Raw genomic sequence first — 18,061 nt, forward strand, 5'->3', positions numbered from 1 at the left:
CTTTCAGTGCATGAAAAGCATGCTCCAAACCTGGATAGCCCAGTAAAAAAAAAAAAAATCGATTAACCTTCCCTTTGATGGTGCAACACACATCAGGATGGTGTAGATAATGTTACATGTTGGAGCCATAGCATCTGTCGACAGCCTAAACTGTCACACTAGAAGGTTCCAGATAAACAGGGAAAGCCTGCAACCATTTCCATCTTCAGTAGAAAACTGGATCACCACCTTAAGATCTTGCAGACTGCAGGGGATCTAATGATATGGATGTAACACCACTTTGAATAGTGTCAAATGGATCGATGTCGTGAGAGACCAAATGTGTCAAATGTCCTTATGTATCCAGAGAATGGACAGGGGGAGAATACCTTATTTTAAATGCAGAATATGTAAGATAGAAATACAGTTCAGTCTATTCAGTTCAAATGTTCAAAACAAAACATGACTCAAGTAAAATGGCTGTCACATTTTTAATTTGAAGGGCAAAGAAAGGCTATGAAAATGTAATAATAACAAAGCTGATCTTTCATGAACCATTAACAAAACATCACAGATTGCCAAGAGGTACAACTTTTCAATTTCAAATATAGAGCTAAAAAGAGCTGTACTGTTTGCAGAAGCTGAAACTCATTAGCTTTATTTCATGTTCTTAGGAAGGCTATGATGCATAAGACCAAAACCATCTTAATTTATGCATCATTCTTTATTTATAACTTCAAGGCAACAATCAAAGCATACTGTACAACTTAAGTGCAAAAGAAATGTATACTGAACAAAAAGGCAAAATCTCTTCCTGTAGCTTCATACTCTTTCAGGAACTACAGAAAATGCAATAGCAATAGCTTTTTCTTTTTTTGTTTGGAACATTTACAAATTAAATACTGTACATGGCCCATGCAGTTATGCACAGCCTGTTCTAGCTACCTTTTTCATGTCATGATAATTGGGAGAACGAGTAAAAGTGTGTGTGTGTGTGTGTGTGTGTGTGTGTGTGTGTGTGCCATCGGTGCATCACAGTCCAGGCTTGCAGGTGAAATTGAGCCTCTGTAAAGGTGAGGGAAGTGAAAGATATTCATCCCGATTTGAAAAGTAGTATGGCCACCTGCCCAAGGTAGAAGTAGATGAAATGCTTTGTCTCATGCGTTACGTAGCTGCCAAAGTTCCGACCCACAATGCAGTGCCACGTGGGGTTGTACTTCTTGTCAAATTCCTATTCAGAAAAAATGGAAAAGGTGTTTTAAAAAAAAAAAAAGCACATTTTGTAATGCAAATATTAATTGCAATTTAAAATGTCTTCTCATTCTTTGTAACCGCCATATTTAAATTCGCCTACTGGGAAAAGACGTGAACAGCAATCAGTTATCTATGGGAAGTTTATGGATGTATTTAATAGAGGGTAAATGAAATGACACTAAAGCATTATGTGGAACACTGCTTGTGAAATAGATTGCCAAGATAATGCCATGAATAGTCGAATTATTCTGAACATGCTTTAGTTGAGCCGTTTATCGGTTACCTTTTTAATGTAGGCGGCGATGTCTTTCTCGATGTTATACTTCTCCATGGCCTGCGTTGCACAATCCACTGCATCCTGCTGCATGTCCTCAGACATGTCTGCATTCTTAATCACAGCCTTCCTGTCAGTCATAATGGCTAAAGAAACACACAGAAATCAACTGTTAACAAAACCGATACATAGGTATCACATACAGGCTATATGAAATAAAAGGTAAAGTAAGCCTGAGTTTGAGTGACAGAACAAATCAGGATGGACTTTGTCAGCACAGCAGAACAACAGTTTAATTTATTTTTTGCTTTTTTTTTTTTTTTTTGTGGCAGAACTAGAAGTGGTAGTCTGCAATTTTGAGAAACTGAAGTACAGCAAAGAAATATAAATAAATAAAATGTTAATTTTCATTTATGAATGCAGTGTATGTAAAATATATCCTTCATAAACACTGAAGATGGTCTGGAAGATTGGACTGGTTCTGTAGTTTGATGTATTTTAAATGTCAAATGAAAGTCATGGAATAGTGTTAGCAAGCATCATTACTCCTACTACATGAAGTCTCCCAGCAACCTTGCTAGTTAGTTGTGGAAAACGTACTTCTAGTGTCATCGCTCGACTATCATCCTTTTAGGATTTTTATTCTTGTTGAAAACAAGAGGGTTATATGGTCCAGAAGGTAGAGAGCTACTAAAATGCAGTGACCTTGGGAGATACCAGAGACACACAGTATTTCAAGAGAAGAGCTAGGGGGTGTTCCAGAAAGCGGGTTTAGTGAAAACTCAGCGTTAGTTAACTCAGAGTAAGTAGTAAACCTCCTAATAGAAGAGCCCTGTGGCTTTGTCTGCTGGGAGAATGAAGCCACAGGGCTCTTCTATTAGGAGGTTTACTACTTACTCTGAGTTAACTAACGCTGAGTTTTCACTAAACCCGCTTTCTGGAATACCCCCCTGGTAGGTAATGAGTTTGTTCAGCATCATTCACCACTCTCGAACACACTGACAAAACATAAATGAACCATTAACAACATCTAAGCGGGTTAAAAGTTTCTTTGTGCAACATTCAAATTGAAATGATGTCTGCCAGCCCCTCAATTCATCTTAAATGGTACTACCCCAGGCAAAACAATCTAACCAACAGCACAGAAAAACAAGACAGAATACTTTTTTCTTAGACATTAACAGGCCAAATAACTTTGAGTAACATACTGCGCTTCTTTCATAGAAAGTATAATATCTATTTTGAATTTCTTGGCTGTGCACTTCAGTGTCTCCAAGAACATGGCTAAAGGCACAGACAAAGCAGTCAAAAAAAGGCCAATTCTGGGAAGTGTGTGTATACCAAGTCAACTCTCCAAATCGTCCATTTAAGAAACTGGCACAGCTGCTAAAAAGGAACACAGCAGTCATGATTTGACAAAAGGAGGCCACCTCAATTATGTTCCTCCTCAAAAGACTCTGAATCAGTACTTCACCATGGTCCCACAGGTTTATCAGTTTAGTCAGAATCAGTTTGGCTAAATTGCCAACCTTAGGGTGGGCTTACTGGTAGTGAGGGATCAACCAAAAAAAATCCTGTTTGAAACACAGAGCTGCTCTTGCTAGGAATAAAATATTGCTCTACAATATAATATTACATTAAATACAGTAATCTGCAAAAGAGAGGAACATCTGTACAAAGTTTCTTAAAAGACTCAACACCTCCAACATGTCTTGCTACTAGAACAACCATTTCTTTGTCGTTGTTGACAAAAACAAAGCTCAAATTCCAAACTCTTGTCAGCTGATGCACTAACTAAATTACACTCCCTCAAACATCAGACTAAGGTTTTGCTTTCCAGCTTATACTCGCCATAAGCACAGGCAAGCAGGCATGACCAGAGCTCAAACAAACTGTGCACAGAGGGCTTTGCTCCCAGAGAATTAGAGCTGAAGCAGACACAGGAAGTATGGAATTTTTTGACATGGGGCCTCATAGCAAATCTGTTTGTTAGAACTGTAGGAGGCTGTTTGGTGTTACACTGCTCCATAATGGATATGGTCTATGATTCAAATGCTCATGAAAGCTCTTAAAAGAAGGACTGGGCATTGGTCAGTCTTTGTGGCAATGAAACGTGGTACGTGAGTGATTCCAGTTCGATAACCATATGTATGCGGGATGCCAGTTCAAAAACCGACCCCAAAACTGTCCAGTTACCCACTGTACACTATCTGTGATGGTCTGGGGTGACTGTTGTTTTGAGTCATGTAGACTATTGCAAGTACAATGCTGCAGGTTAGAGTCCAATCAAACGGACCACAACAAATGCATCACAAAGCCAAAACGGCTGCTGAACGCTAAAAAAGAAAATAACTGTAGTACATAGAAACAAGAGTCAATTATATATTTTTTAAGGTTGTAGAGGCAATTAGAGGCCTTGAGACCCAGGTGAGCTCGATCATCTAAGTATACTGGATAAGTTCATTCTAACCTCCTAAACAACTGTTTACATAACGTCATTACGGAACCTCACAATTTCTAATATAATCTCACTCTCCCCGCTAAAAAACTCCAAAAAACTGTTAAATCTGCAGTCAAGATCTATTACATGTTCACGCATTTTCTGGAGCTATGCAGTTTATAGACATTAATAAATTTCTCCTTGTCCCTAAATTAACCTTCAGCCGGGTTCCAAACATTCACTCCAAACATGAACTGATGACTTCTACTACTTGCAGCCGACGTCGTTCTATTTATTCATGTATGTAATCATGTCATTAATTTATCTGACAACTAATCTCACGCCGGTCCCACACGCAATTCCTGCTAACTAATTGGTGGGAGATGACAGCATAGCTAACTTCATCAACGACCCCCTTGGTTTGTAACCAGCTGTGTCACCTTACGCGTCAACCACCTCGGTAACTTGAGGATGGTTGAATTTATTTATTTATTTACTGAAAGACAAAAATGTACAAAAAAAAATCCAAACAGAGAATCAAGGGCAGGACGGGTTCCTATGATACAACAGTTGCGTTCAAGCGCTCCCTCTAAATTTACTTCATCATTAGAAACCAATAGATGACACATGCAAAGGAAATAATATAAAGTGCATGCAAGCTCACAGTATTCAAATATTTAAAATGTAAATTGCTCACCGTCAGTTGTAGAATTTACAGATTTCTTGCACTTGTGTCGTAACGAGAACAACGTCTGAATTGACACCACTCACCAACTCAAGACACACTCCATGCACTTATGCTCGTTCCTAATATGCGGCTACGTGTCATGATAGTACACTTAACCCTCCCACTGCGCTGCACCGCGTTTCTGATTGGACAAAATGCAGCTTCTCTCCGCGTATAACAGGCGTTTTCCAACAGCTTCCCACTCCCTGCGTTTTATTTCGTCCCACAATGCATTAGGGGTACCAGCGGGGAGGTTATCGATTATGTCTCCCAAATTCTCTTAATCTGTGTACAGCAATTTCTAAATTTGAACGCATCGTAATGAATACCAAATTATCTGACTCAGTTCCATTGATTTCATTCTTGCGGAAGTGAACCTAGTGTTGTGGTACATAGACGTGGCCTGTGTTAATGGTCACTATTTAAAAATCCTTTATTTTAATTAGAGTACCCTTACAGAAAGAAATACTGAAAAGGCTGAACAGTTCATATATTTGTAATAAATATTTACGATATAGCATAAAAGATGTGACTTGATTGACACAGCAGTAGTCTTCAACCAAAAATAAACAAAATAAATCATGATTAATCATGTAGTTCTTAAAAATATCCTTTTTAATTAGTAAAGTTAATATTCAGAACATTGAATGGGAGCTGAGAAATAGTTACTTCTTCCATAACCATGCTGTAAATTTAATCTATATTCAATTGTATGAGATCTTCAAATAGCTTACTATCACACATTAAGAGTTTTATGTGGGTGTGAGTGTAATACTGGTGGCATAAATAATCTGTTGGTCTAGATAGGATTCATTTCACACATGAAAGAACATCAATAAAAAGGTCTGGTGAACATCTAAAATATATCTCATACTTTCAAATACCTGCTGCATTTTTGTCAAAGAAATTCTCATCACAGGAAAACTGACTGTAGAAAAAGAATCTTGCCACCCTATGCTCAAAGCACCTACTATCACAGCTTACAATACAGCACATGCAGTGAGACTGACTAATTACTCAGACTAATTTCAGTTACTCTAATCTAATGAGTTTAAGGTTCTGGAAAACAAATGTGTTCCATACCTAAGTCATGGCCAACTTTTAGGTAATATCAAATAAGATCTGAGAACTTTGTACCGTTTCACTGCTTGCTTTATCACTGCACCTGCCCTTTCTTTTCAGAGTCCAACACAGATTTCTCAATTGCCTTCACACTGGACAGAACTACAAAACTTGTCAGTATTTGCTGGACAGCATATTCATGTGATTTAAAATGTGCATGAGCAAGAAGGGGAGAAAGACTGTAGCCCAAGGTTTTCAAATGGAGCAGGTCTTCCACTTATAACAAACTTTAGAACTAAACAGGAGTTTAATTTCTGAATGCACAAGTTTGATTTGGAAAAGGGAAAAAAAAATAACCACTTCGACAACTATTCATGACATCCAAACTTTATTTAAGAGTGGGACAGAGAAGAACACTACAAACTGTATTAGAAAATGTAGCAAATTTATAACCCATTATTTCCTTCCAAGCAAAGGCCTACAAAGGTATGAGTTCTTTGGAAGTTTTAACAATCCTAAATCTACGAAAAAATCCCCCTGGTATAGGCCAACCAAAACCCACCCTCCCCAAACTCAACTCCCTTCTATTTACCTAGCTCCTCCTGCCGATTCCATCCAAAGACACTGATCCGTCCTTCTGGTTCCTGGCACTGTTCCATGTTATACCAAAAAGAAAAAAAAAGAAAAAGAAAAACGAAAAACCTCATTTAAAAAAAAGCGACCAAAAAAAAAAGCAGGATCCCATCACTGTGAATTTCTGGGGTTCCACCGAAACAACAAAAAAAAATTAAATTTCTTTCTAAGGGAGCCAATTGAAAAGCAAAGTTTCGCTTTTGGGTTTAACTCCTTTAATTGTGGGGCTGGGGGGATCCTCTCCTACGGGGTTCCCGCTCCCGGTAAAATGATCCAGCTCCATGTATGCATCCATCCTTATCCTAATCCTAATCCTGCTCCTTATCCTGTAATGATCCACTCATCCGGCTTCAAGGATTGGGACAGTGAGCCCCTCCTCCAATCCAATCCAAACCTTTGAATACCAGCAAAATCAAAAAGAAGGAGGCAATAAGTTAGAATCACAACTAAATCAAGCACTTGTTTGTGCGCATCTATGTAAGCTTTGAAGAGATGAGATTGCTAGGGGGTGCTTGTTTTGTTTAGCATAGAGGTCAAAATACCAGATTATCTTAAACTCAAGAGAAAATCGTAACTTGTCTGAAGCCTTACAGAGTAGAGAAAAATGAAGAATCCTATACAGATGCACAACTTATGGTGATGTGACCACACAAGGCAGACCTTTTCCAGCAACAACCTTTGTTAAGTAACTATAGGAGGTTCTTACATGGCTTAAAGCCAGCAAAATATGGTTGACAAGGAAGGAAAAAAAATGTGTGCATGTGTATCGAGTGTGAAATTTAAAAAAAAAAAAAAAAAAAAAAAAAAAAAAGCTGAAGTCTCAGAGGTGCAACAGTATTGCCAACAGAAAACACATGCAGGGTGAGTAGCAATGAACAATGAGAAAAATTACTGGAGGGGAGGGAATGGGGGGTGGGGAGGAACAAAAAAACAAAAACAAAACAAATAAAAAAAAACAAAAACAAAAATGCAAGGATTCTGGGAACAAAGGGGTATGGTAAGCAAATCTAATGTGTTACTGTACTGAGAAAAATTCAGAACATCTGGAATTTATTTTTACTAAATCCCTTTCAATTTTTCATTTGAATGTGTCTACAAAAAAAAAAAAAAAAAAAAAAAAATCACTAGCTGTCATACCATTGCCTCCTCAATTGAATAGCCTGCTCCTCGTCCTCCATAAACGCTTTATCCTAATATGAATGAACTGTGCTCGACAATCCTTTATTCCAAAGCATTCTTTAATTCTGCTCCTCTGATGTCTACAGAAAGACATGAAAAGGTAAAAATAGAACATTTCTGCAATATGTCTGCTGTCCAAGAAAATAAAAACCCAACTTCCTTCCCTGAAAACTCATTAGCAAAGCCATATCAAAATGAACATTCAAAGCATTCAAACAGAAACTTGTCTTGATAACAAAGTAAAAAGAGATGAGTCTGGAAACCCAGTTAAAAATGTGAATACAGGACAAAGTCACAAAGGGAACACAAAGTAGAAAGACAGGAACAGCAAAAGGGATTGAAGAGAGAAGGGGGAAGGGAGGGAGAGACGACTCATTCACTCACTACCCACTGCGTTTTTTCTAACCAAAGAAGATAAAACATGCACATGAGAAACAAAACCAACAGTAATACGCAAACCATGGGGGGGACGGGCGATGAGAGTCAAAACAAGTCAGCAGTCGAAGTAGTACAACATCAGGTCAACCGGGGGTGACAGTGGGGTATGACTTGGGTTTTTTTTTTTCTTTCTTTTTTTTTTAGGTGCGGGATCTGGAGCGGCTGTGACGGGGCGAGTAGCGTGGGGATCCTCGGCTCCTGCGCGGGGAGTAGCTGCGGCTGCGGCTGTTGCTCCTGCTGCGACTCCTGCTGTGGCTGTGGGAGCGTGAGCGCCCGTAGCTAGGGCTGCGTGGGCCGTCCACCTTCACACGAATGTAGGCTGTCTCTCCCTAAGGAACACAAAGAGCCTTATATGGCACAACTCAAAGCCTGGCACAAAACTCAAAGACAGATGTCACTTACCTGCACCAAAAATCAATGACTTATAACCAAGCTAAGAAAGAAAACAAACACAGGAAAAAAAAAAAAAAAAAAAAACCCTGTCTCATTACAGAGAATGAGTCAGCCGACAACATGCAGCCACAGAGAGCTTGGTAAAATAACTGCTGAGAAGACCCTGTTTCAGACCCAAGGTGGATCACCAAAAATATGAAGAGCTTCATAAACCACATTCCTTGTTGGCTCCACTGAGGGTCTCTGACATCAAGGCTTTCTTGGCTTACCTTGACATCCCAATCCCATAGCTATGCCCTGTCCTGTTCTTTTCCAATGGCGATCTTGGGTTTCACTTCTCAAACCTACCTCATGTGAGCGGAACTTAGTGTTATCCAGCTTTCGAACTGCGTAGGTCATGTCCTCTTTGCGCACAAATTCCACAACGCCGGTGCCATCTCGGAAAACGTCAGCGTAACATACATCACCTGCTTCACGCATGTGATCCTTGAGGTCCTGCCAGCTGCCGCTAGGAGGAAGCCCTGCGCAGGGATATGTTGATTAACACATAGCTTTAAGCTGTGTAAGAGCAATGAGAGCTAAGAGACGCTGTACTTCACTTTAAAGCAAAGAAGTGCTTCCAACACCTTATGACAAGCCAGTAGTAATACACTGTGTCAAACACAAAACTTACCTGAAACTATGACTCTGTACTCTGAGCGCCTTGAAGGAGGACCATATCTGCCCCGTGGGGCTCCAACACCACTGCCGCCTCCTCTGCCACCACCCCTGCCGCTCCTGGGGAACTCCACCCTCAGACGGTAGCCATCATAGTCGTAGCCATCTCGTCCATACACTGCATCCTCTGCATCTCTGGAAGATTATATATATATTTGTTTTCAAATGCTGAAAACATCAGACAGGAAAACTTCAGTACAAAATCTTCTTTCAAACACCACATTTTTACCCCTGTTCAGAAGGTCCAATGTCCTATGACCTTAAGTCTGCCTCTTGCATGGCAGGGAACTTCGGTCTCTGTGAGTGAGGTTAGCATTAAGTGGTTTTCATACAGGTTCATCAAGAATTCTGAGCACCCAGTTAACAATGCAACACTTGACGGGAGTTCCTCCGGTCTCCTTTGCTTTTAAAGGAGCTTGCACTGTTGTACAAGTAGTATAGGCAATGTGGCACAGAGAGTGGAGGGTACGCGACTGTAGAGTCCCAAAATCAATAAAGGCATTCTCATCCTTGTGTTGTCAGTCCAACATAATGGTTTTGGCAGATCTGTTTCTATCAGAGATGGCTTCCTGACTAACTTTATGAAATATTCTTTTGGTGTTACGCCAATATGTTTACATACTCTGGGACTGTGTGATTTATACATGCTTCCGTAGTCTTGAACCTGAAACGAACGTCTGATTGAAGGACAACATAGAACAGACTGTAGATGAGTAAGTTCAGCCTTTCTTTCTGGCGAACTGTAGACAAACTAATTGTGCTTAACTGGAATATTCACTCTAAGCTATCTGTTGAAAAAAAGGACCCCTATCTGGGAAGGACCTACATGAGCATGTCGCGATACGTGAAACGGTACATTTCTTTATCTGCCAATTCAGGATGCAGATACCCGGAAGCAACCATTGTCTCAGGAAGACAAAGCATAGAGGTGAAAGCTGTAGGTTGATTTATGATTCCGTAGAAAGCAAACTAACTCCAACTGCGCCAAAATAGACAAGACAGAAGCAAACCCCTTCCGAGTTGTTCAGAATTTTCCGCCTGTGACACGCATTCTTGTATATAGGCGGAAAATAATGTTCTTAGCAGGAGGTCGGACACAGAAGCAGAAAGGTAGTTGAGATTACGCTATATTGGGTCATAGCGGCATCCTGTTAACAGTCAGTTATAATGCAAGCGCCCCCAATAACGTCTAACGACTAATAAATTTGGTAAGTAAAATAAAATGAGCATTATCGTGAACACGCTCTACCGTTGGCGTTTACCTCGGATCCTCAAACTCCACAAAGGCGAAAGGCGGTCCTCCCCTTCGATTCTTCAGGTCAATATCTCGAATTGCCCCATATTTGTAGAAAACATCCTCGACGTCCTTGGTACGTATATCAGGGGGCAAATTCCCTACATAAATCCTGCAGTCGTTGTTTCCTGCTGGGCCTCGGATAACACCACCACCAGACATGTCTTCCCGTCAGCTAGCTAAGTTTACAGGTAGTCGACAAAATACTCTTTCAATACGAAATGTACCCAAACAGATTTAACTACGGACTCCAACTTCTCTTTTGATTATCAAAACATATATTTCTCGACCAAATCAATATTTTTCGTAACACTTCCCCGAAACTAGTCTTCACATTCCCTCTCACTAGCTAGCTCACCTCCTCTAAGCACTTTTTCAGTCTCCCAAGATGGCGCCGTGATGGCGTGCCTCTTTAGAACTGTCCGCCAAGTCAAGCGCGGAGGAATACCTCACCGAAAACGACGTAGGGCTCCGCTACGAGTTTTGGACGAAGTAGTCCTAAGAAATTCAAAGACAAACATGTGACCGACAATTTATTACGTATAACATTGAACTTCTCGTTTAATCCGTTTAAATTACTTCAAATCCATCTTTGTGTTTGTCTGTTCGTTTTGTAGTCAATGTAAGACATTATGAACGTTGTTCAGTAACACAAGTAAACTGAGAAAATCTAATCAACTATTTCATATGCTATTAATGCTAACACTTTGATGAATATTATCAAGCAGCTCAGGACACGCAAGTAACTTGACCATGCATAGTTTGGCAAAATCTTAGACTGGTTTCACTAAAATCAGCTTGGGTTTAGTGAGTTGTCACCCAAATTAAAAGCCATTCTTTCAAAACTAACATAGGTCCTTTGGGCTCACCACAAAACCTTTAGAGGTATGACACATATTTCTCCCTTCTGCTAAGCACAAGAAAAAACACTGACATACAAAAAGCTGTAATACATACTAAGTGGCGAAACATAGGAAATATTCGAGTAAATGAAAGAATCAAAGACCATTGAATGCAGGTGCTTCAATACAGGATCCAGAGTTCACCGATACTTTGACATCCATGTATAAAATACGGCTCAGATCCAATTGTCTATAATGTTGACTACCATGGTTAGATCAGCTGATCTCAGTCCCTTTGTAAAAAGGGTGACCTTTAGAATACTTTTGACAGGAACAGAAGTGATGAAGCCCTACCTGCTGATGTTTTATAGGGAACACTGGTTATCGTAAAATATTGGCTTGAAAGTCTGAAGAGAATAACCTAAATTCAGCTGTTGAAAGCACACACTCTTTGACCATAACATCCATGTACTGGTTTTAGATGCAAGGCAGAACAAGATAGCAACTTCAACTGACAGCAAACATCAGTCTAAAGCATGAGCACTGAGAAGGCAGTTTTGCCATGGACAGTTCACTGGGAACTCTGGAGAGGGATACCATGGCCAAGTTGCAGTGCTTTAGCCCCTTATTAAAAATAATAATTAACTCGTAAATTATACATTGGCATATATATTGTATCATCCAGTGCCCTTGGGATCTCTTAACCACCTCCTTCACCGTCTTGCTACAGCAAAAGAAAGCTTGGACTAAAATAATGACTTGTTATAAAAAAGTGAACAATGGGCATATATCAAAGCTGTCTGCCCAACAGCAAATGCCCTCTACAGAATCAAGCTGACAGACAAAAAAAATGAGCTAATTACAGTGGCTAACCACAATATATCAGTGTTAAAGTGTTTGTTGTATTGGAATGTTGACAAACAGCCAAAATTTTATTTCAAAACACATTCTTGAAAATTTTCTGTTGCTCCATAGAAGATTATACACACATAAGGGGCATTATAACTGATTCAATGTATACATGACCTTGTTTTACTCCAAAATGTAACACTTTCCAGTGTTTAACACAACTTTCAGTACCTTTGAAGTGTTTGAAAAGTCTGTCTGTTGGACAGATTTTGTATCCATAGCATCATCAATAAATAGGAGTACCAACCATTAAATCCATCCAGTGTTGGTGGAAATTCAGTAATGCGGCTGACATTTGTTCATGGGTGCACATACCAAACTGGTATTGAGCCCAAACAGGGATTTAGTGGATGGTGGCAGTTGCAAAGTCATCAGTGTTCACACGATACATACTTCCATGTCTATGTGTTAACACTGAAGTTTCTCAGTCCTGTTTGCTCTGCTTTTCTGTACGCTTTTGTCTCAGTTCTTTGACAATCTTCAGCAGGGAGAGCACAATAGGCACACACATGGGCAGGAAGAGAGGTATGTAAATAGCAAATTTCTGGTCATCTGGGAAATATAAAAGATGTAACAGAGAGGGGTCAAAAAATGCCCTCTCGGATGCCAAAATGGCCTCTCTGCTGTACTGAAGGGCAAAGTCTAAGTTCCCAGTCTCCAGCTCAGCCACAGCTGCCTGCAAAGACGTCACAGCGCTGGACACCTGCAGGACAGAAATGCATTGGTATGTAGTGAGAGAAAACACTCCCTATGAATACATTTAAAATCCGCAGGCCCTCCATACACTGCTTATGAACTCCAGAGTTTTGTATAATGAATGGAGAGAGGGTGCTGACCTGCTTAGCTATGTTGTCATTGATGACAATGTTCCCAATCTGGTCTAAGAGCTGGGCCAGGGAGCTGATAGTGGTGCTGGCAGTGGCCACATTCTCTACACTGCGGCTCCAGAGTAACCTGTCCAGCTCCCAGTCAGCCACACCTGCATTGCCTGCGCTCTGCAACATAAAACCTGGGGGAGGGTTGCCCTGCTGGATCCCAAGCATGAGCCTGACAAGAAGAGCAACAACGAAAACACACACACACACACACACACACACACACACACACACACAAATAAATAAACACAAGCACACATGTGTACGTCATGCCCAAGTACAACACCAAACAGGTGCATTAAAATATTCACACACACAGACAGGGACAAAAGTTGTCTTTTACTATCCAGTATTAAAAAAACCCCCAAAAAAAACAGGTCAAAGAAGATTACTTTCACAGTGGTAGGTGAGCAGCACAGGATTTTGCTGGTGGATTTTGTTGTGAAGTGTACGCCAATGCTGGGATACTGACCGTAACTGTGCCAGGAAGATGCCCATCACTTTGGCCATATTAATGTTGATGTTTACAGGAAATTCAGCCTCATTTCCATATAGGTCATTCACATTGTATATCTACAGGGACAGGGATGGTCCAAAGATCTATATTAAATGTCTGGTGTACATTAAATCCCTTATTTGTGAAGAAATTCAATTAAAGATCTTGATACAATACAGGGAATTTAGGAGCATATGACATGAAATTGCTTCACTGAAAATGAATATTTGTGGACTGTACCATGATACCCCCCCAGCGGGGGCTGTGGAAGGCATTGGAAGGTACCATCTTCCTATTATGGTCACGAATGAGGAGTGGAGAGTGGTGGGCATCAGGGATATAGAGCAGGAAGTTCAGCACAGGGTTAGAGGAAGCTGCATTTGAGCCTAAACAGATGAGGCACAAGTGAGACAAGGCCAGTAGTGCACTATGAATATGAACTTTCTCAACAATGTTAAATACTGTGCACCAAGAGACTGTCACAGAGGGGTATTCGGCCTTTAAATCAAAATCCACTACTTCAATGAGGACTTTAGCACACCTCTCTGACAGTTGGGCTATAACTGTCCACAACGGCATTGCTTGGCCATGCATCACAGTGGGGGCAAAATGCTACACAGATGTAAAACTCAGTCAAAAGCCAGCAAATAGTGCGAATGTCATAGTAAAAGCCCAATGCAAAACAGAACTCAAAATCTGCTGACTGATTTTTCACATCACGAACCACATTGGGAATAACGTAATAAAACCACTTCATATGAAAAGGGCATGTGATAAATATTTAGTTCTCATCTTGAATATCAGATGCATTAGAGTTTTAAAATCAAGGAAACAACCACCTTACCTAACCTGGCCTCTACAGGGTTGATGACATGGGCAAGGCTTTCTTCGCTGAGTACGTAAGCTGAGATGTTGTTGTCAAAGCGTGGGTTAACACCTAGCATTGCATAGTGCAGAATCTGAAACAAACAGAGACATTTCAGATGCAGTAGAAAGACTAAAAAAGTCTGTGATGTCATCTTGTTATGACTCTGCCTTCCTGATTTATAATTCAGATTAAAACTATAAATAAGCAGGCTACAGTTGTTGACTTATTTAATCATTTATCAGGCAAAACATTTTTTATCTATCTCTGGGCAGCAAATATTTTCCCTCTTTGAAAAGGGAACCTTACTTTTTTTTATGCAGACACACATCTTCACAGCTTCAAATTATCATGTGTGTTTTATATAAGTACCTGAGAGTCCACAGAGAAGTTGGCTACTGGGGCCAGTTTGTCTAAGAGGGGCTGAATATAGCTGTGCACAGCCCCCTCAATGTCCCAGTGTAGACTGTGGGACTTGGGATCTGGGTTCAGTAGACTAAAGGTGATCTCATAGCCTGGGTGAGCAGAGAACAGAGCCAATATTAAACTCTGAACAGGAGGGTTTGAGTTCCAATTAGGCCACAAATGAAAACAATCCAGCTGTGTACCCTCTCATTATGCAGCATTACAGTAAACATTATGTGACAATGTATATGGAAAAATACACTCATTCATATATTTAAAACGAGAAACATTATAAAGAGCTGAGATGTAGAAATGAATGAAAATAATGAAAAAATGAGCAATACTATGAAAAGAAAAGTCAGAAATGAGTAATGTGAGTGAAAATACGTTCCCATTCAACCAGTATAACCAGTATCCAAATAGTTAATGAGAAGCAGAGCCATTACCTGGACTGGACTTTATGGCCCTCAAGCTATCTGCCAGATTCTCCTTGCTAACCTTGGCCAAGCGGACACGATCGCTAAGAGCACCAAGGATGTCCTGGTGGCTGAAGGACATGGTTTCAACCACCTGTTTCACCTCAAGGTCAAGGGCCGCCAGAAACCCCTTCAGACTGCCAGACTCTCTCCCAGGTGGAGTACGCAGTAGTGCAGTTCTCCTGTGGCCCACATACGCTTTCACCTCCTAAAGTTTCAAGAGAGAAACCAGTTGCTTTAGTGCTCACCATTATACAATGACATATTACACATCAAGTGTTCCCCACACAGTACATGCAGTAACCTCTTAAATAATTTAGGCCTTTCATAAATATGAGTAAATAGATTACAAAAAGTGAACTAAACAGTTATTAATACTGTTTAAAAAAAAGTGTGGATGAAGTACTGAACAATTGTGAACATTTGCCTGGAGATACAGTATAACTACTACACATTTATGAATGTGTTCAATGAATCCTCATTCAAATAGAAGATTTTCTATATGTCAAAGGGTTGAAATTTAGCAGTGCTTGTTTTATGGCATTAAACATTTCATTTTTACCCTCTTTTTTGTTCTTCATGTGAATTATTTTGAAGTATACTGCATGACTATCTGGCATACGTCAGACAAAAGTACATCTGACTGTGTGTGTCCTCACCTTTGGCAGCAGTGTGGAGGACTCGTGTATCACATACACAACCACAGACCCACAGACACTCTCTGTGAGCATGTGCAGTGAGAGGTCTGCATCTGCAGAGAAACAGCAAGACAGGAAAACAGAATTAAACGGATGAGTTGATGTTGGATCGCTAATGCACAACAAAGCATTTCTCTCAAGCAGTTAGAGATACTTTAGATACCTTCAGATATTTTAAATAATTTCTTACTTAGATCTCTTCCTGAGCCCTCATTCCTACAACTAACAGCTTGTGTTGTCCACTACTGATAGGACCATTATAATTATTTTATTAACTTTATATTTACTTTATACTTCCTAATCATTGTGGCACAAAGAGCTTATATAATGGTACACAGACGATTAAAACTCTTAACCTTGTGCGGTGGGTTGGTTCAGGGCATCTACCTCCATGATGGTTGCAGTTCGGTACTTGGTTTCATACCTGTACTTCAAACCTGTGTTGGCTATGATGGACAGGACAAAAAACAGGATTGTGTGACATCTGAGCTGACATTTCTCTCAACATTTATTACATAAGCAGATGATAGCTTTGCTCATAGAGATCGTCAAAATGTTCAGTATTTTAGCCCCAACACTGGTTTTGTTTATGAGTTTAAATACATGTTATATAGTCATAAAAATGTTGATAATGTGTAAGCTGAAAGGAGATGAGACATTTCTTCTACATGTACCGTCAACATGATGTTCCTGCTCACGGACTGAGGTAAAGGGGAACTTCTTCAGCTGTTCGGGGGCCAACGTGCCCGGAGAGAAGACCACCTCCACTTCAACATTTAAAACGAGCTTTAAAACACACACACGCACATTAAAACCTGAATGAACCACTTAATTTCGTAGTCAATATTGCGACGGTTGTATGGTGACGGAAGTAGAGTGCTTCACCTGTAAGTTGTCGAGTTCTTGGATTTGAGCATAGGGGAGCCACGCACGATAGGTCTCGGTGGTCTTCCACCATAGTGGGATACCCACCATAAACACCACAGCAGCTATAGCGAGAGCAGCACTGCGCCCGCGCTCCTTCTCTGCGTGCAGGTGGATGTCATACATTAGGAATGACTGCGATAATCAAGGACCTCCATTTAAACATAGGTGAAATAACAACCTTGGAACCGAGTCTCAGTATTTATATCCCTAATCACTTGTAAGTGTTAAAGCTCTTTTTTTATAATGTCAGTGATTATAGCTGTTTGACCCAACCCTGCTATACGGTATACCAGGAAATCAGTGAACATGGATCCAACTAGCTGGCTTATCGGGCTGTAAAACTAGCTTCAATTGTGCAGTGTATTTATCTTCGATCAGAAATAAATGTCAGCAATTACACAGGTTGAAACCTTATCAAAAAGCCAAACTACATACTTCATAAAATAAATGAGTGAATATTCTAACGATACTCACCCAGCTCAACTGCCGCCATTGTTAACTGAGGGGTTTGCCCCTTTGCATGCCATGTTGGGCATTCTGTCCAATCAGAAGAAAGCTCAGTTTCCTCTTCTCCAATCAGAAAACAAGAGGCGTGTTGCATTGACAGTTCTCACTGGAGGAGCTCATTGCATGAGTTACTGTTTGCGCAGGCTGGCGCAGACTTTGGGGTGGTTCGTGTGCATTTCGCTATCTCACTATCGCCACTTCTGGAACTGGTTGCTAGATCATACCCCTTCCACTTCGAAAGTATTTTTAGGGTTTCCCCCTAAAAAGCAATTGAAAAACCTGTCTACGAATCTCAGCATCTGCAGTGTACAAAAAATTAATGTAATAAATTTAATCGTGGGATCAAGCTTGGTACTTGAGAATGGACACTTAGACGATAAAGTACTACCATTGGTGCAATATAGAAGTGGATTTCTCATATTACAGGACTTTTGTTCTCCAACTGATCCTGTGGCTCTTGGTGAAGTCATGGAAGGAAATAATGATTTCTACTGAGTACCAAAATATTTTCGGCCAATATCTCTTTCTCTCTTCAAGGAGACCTAATGTAGTTCAAAAACGGATCCTGTAGCAAGCCAGTTTTTTCAAGATCACCCAAAACAATGTTATGCGACCACAGAATGATTGTTTTACAACGGCCCATCCAGTCTCCAGACATGAACTTCTCAGAA

The 18,061-nt window shown here is 40.3% G+C and overlaps 3 protein-coding genes across 4 annotated transcripts; all 3 read right to left on the reverse strand.

Annotated features, from left to right (window-relative positions):
• Window positions 1-463: 463 nt before the first annotated feature.
• dynll2b (dynein, light chain, LC8-type 2b) lies at window positions 464-4,733 on the reverse strand. Its single transcript, XM_030781095.1, has 3 exons — window positions 4,645-4,733; window positions 1,517-1,653; window positions 464-1,210 (listed from the first exon to the last, which is right to left on the reverse strand). The coding sequence occupies exons 2-3, from the start codon at window positions 1,646-1,648 to the stop codon at window positions 1,073-1,075; spliced, it is 270 nt and encodes an 89-aa protein (XP_030636955.1). The 5' UTR covers window positions 1,649-1,653; window positions 4,645-4,733; the 3' UTR covers window positions 464-1,072.
• Window positions 4,734-6,105: 1,372 nt separating this feature from the next.
• LOC115817929 (serine/arginine-rich splicing factor 1B) lies at window positions 6,106-10,768 on the reverse strand. Of its 2 annotated transcripts, XM_030781094.1 has the most exons (6): window positions 10,359-10,768; window positions 9,053-9,231; window positions 8,728-8,900; window positions 8,008-8,315; window positions 7,507-7,628; window positions 6,106-6,763 (listed from the first exon to the last, which is right to left on the reverse strand). In XM_030781094.1, the coding sequence occupies exons 1-4, from the start codon at window positions 10,550-10,552 to the stop codon at window positions 8,127-8,129; spliced, it is 735 nt and encodes a 244-aa protein (XP_030636954.1). In that variant the 5' UTR covers window positions 10,553-10,768; the 3' UTR covers window positions 6,106-6,763; window positions 7,507-7,628; window positions 8,008-8,126. The 2 variants fall into 2 exon arrangements, with proteins under 2 accessions (XP_030636954.1, XP_030636953.1); XM_030781093.1 differs by having other exon boundaries at window positions 7,507-8,315.
• Window positions 10,769-12,149: 1,381 nt separating this feature from the next.
• On the reverse strand, window positions 12,150-17,376 carry pigs (phosphatidylinositol glycan anchor biosynthesis, class S). The gene is made up of 12 exons (XM_030782145.1): window positions 17,358-17,376; window positions 16,842-16,981; window positions 16,631-16,742; window positions 16,313-16,402; window positions 15,918-16,009; window positions 15,229-15,466; window positions 14,750-14,892; window positions 14,357-14,471; window positions 13,753-13,898; window positions 13,489-13,589; window positions 12,978-13,188; window positions 12,150-12,844 (listed from the first exon to the last, which is right to left on the reverse strand). The coding sequence occupies exons 1-12, from the start codon at window positions 17,374-17,376 to the stop codon at window positions 12,566-12,568; spliced, it is 1,686 nt and encodes a 561-aa protein (XP_030638005.1). The 3' UTR covers window positions 12,150-12,565.
• Between the last annotated feature and the right edge of the window lie 685 nt (window positions 17,377-18,061).

This window comes from Chanos chanos, chromosome 8 (genome assembly GCF_902362185.1).
Source record: "Chanos chanos chromosome 8, fChaCha1.1, whole genome shotgun sequence".
Taxonomy (NCBI): domain Eukaryota; kingdom Metazoa; phylum Chordata; class Actinopteri; order Gonorynchiformes; family Chanidae; genus Chanos; species Chanos chanos.

What these genes read in the sequence shown, in the direction of transcription:
- dynll2b (XM_030781095.1), bottom strand. Translation starts at nt 1,648, where the DNA reads ATGACTGACAGGAAGGCTGTGATTAAGAATGCAGACATGTCTGAGGAC. An exon ending in TCGCCGCCTACATTAAAAAG is followed by an intron (nt 1,211 to 1,516) that starts GTAACCGATAAA and finishes TTTTCTGAATAG; the next exon opens with GAATTTGACAAGAAGTACAA.
- LOC115817929 (XM_030781094.1), bottom strand. Translation starts at nt 10,552, where the DNA reads ATGTCTGGTGGTGGTGTTATCCGAGGCCCAGCAGGAAACAACGACTGC. An exon ending in GTGGAGTTTGAGGATCCGAG is followed by an intron (nt 9,232 to 10,358) that starts GTAAACGCCAAC and finishes ATAATCTTCCAG; the next exon opens with AGATGCAGAGGATGCAGTGT. An exon ending in GTACAGAGTCATAGTTTCAG is followed by an intron (nt 8,901 to 9,052) that starts GTAAGTTTTGTG and finishes ATCCCTGCGCAG; the next exon opens with GGCTTCCTCCTAGCGGCAGC.
- pigs (XM_030782145.1), bottom strand. An exon ending in AAGAACTCGACAACTTACAG is followed by an intron (nt 16,743 to 16,841) that starts GTGAAGCACTCT and finishes TGTGTTTTAAAG; the next exon opens with CTCGTTTTAAATGTTGAAGT. An exon ending in CCCGCTGGGGGGGTATCATG is followed by an intron (nt 13,590 to 13,752) that starts GTACAGTCCACA and finishes CTGTCCCTGTAG; the next exon opens with ATATACAATGTGAATGACCT.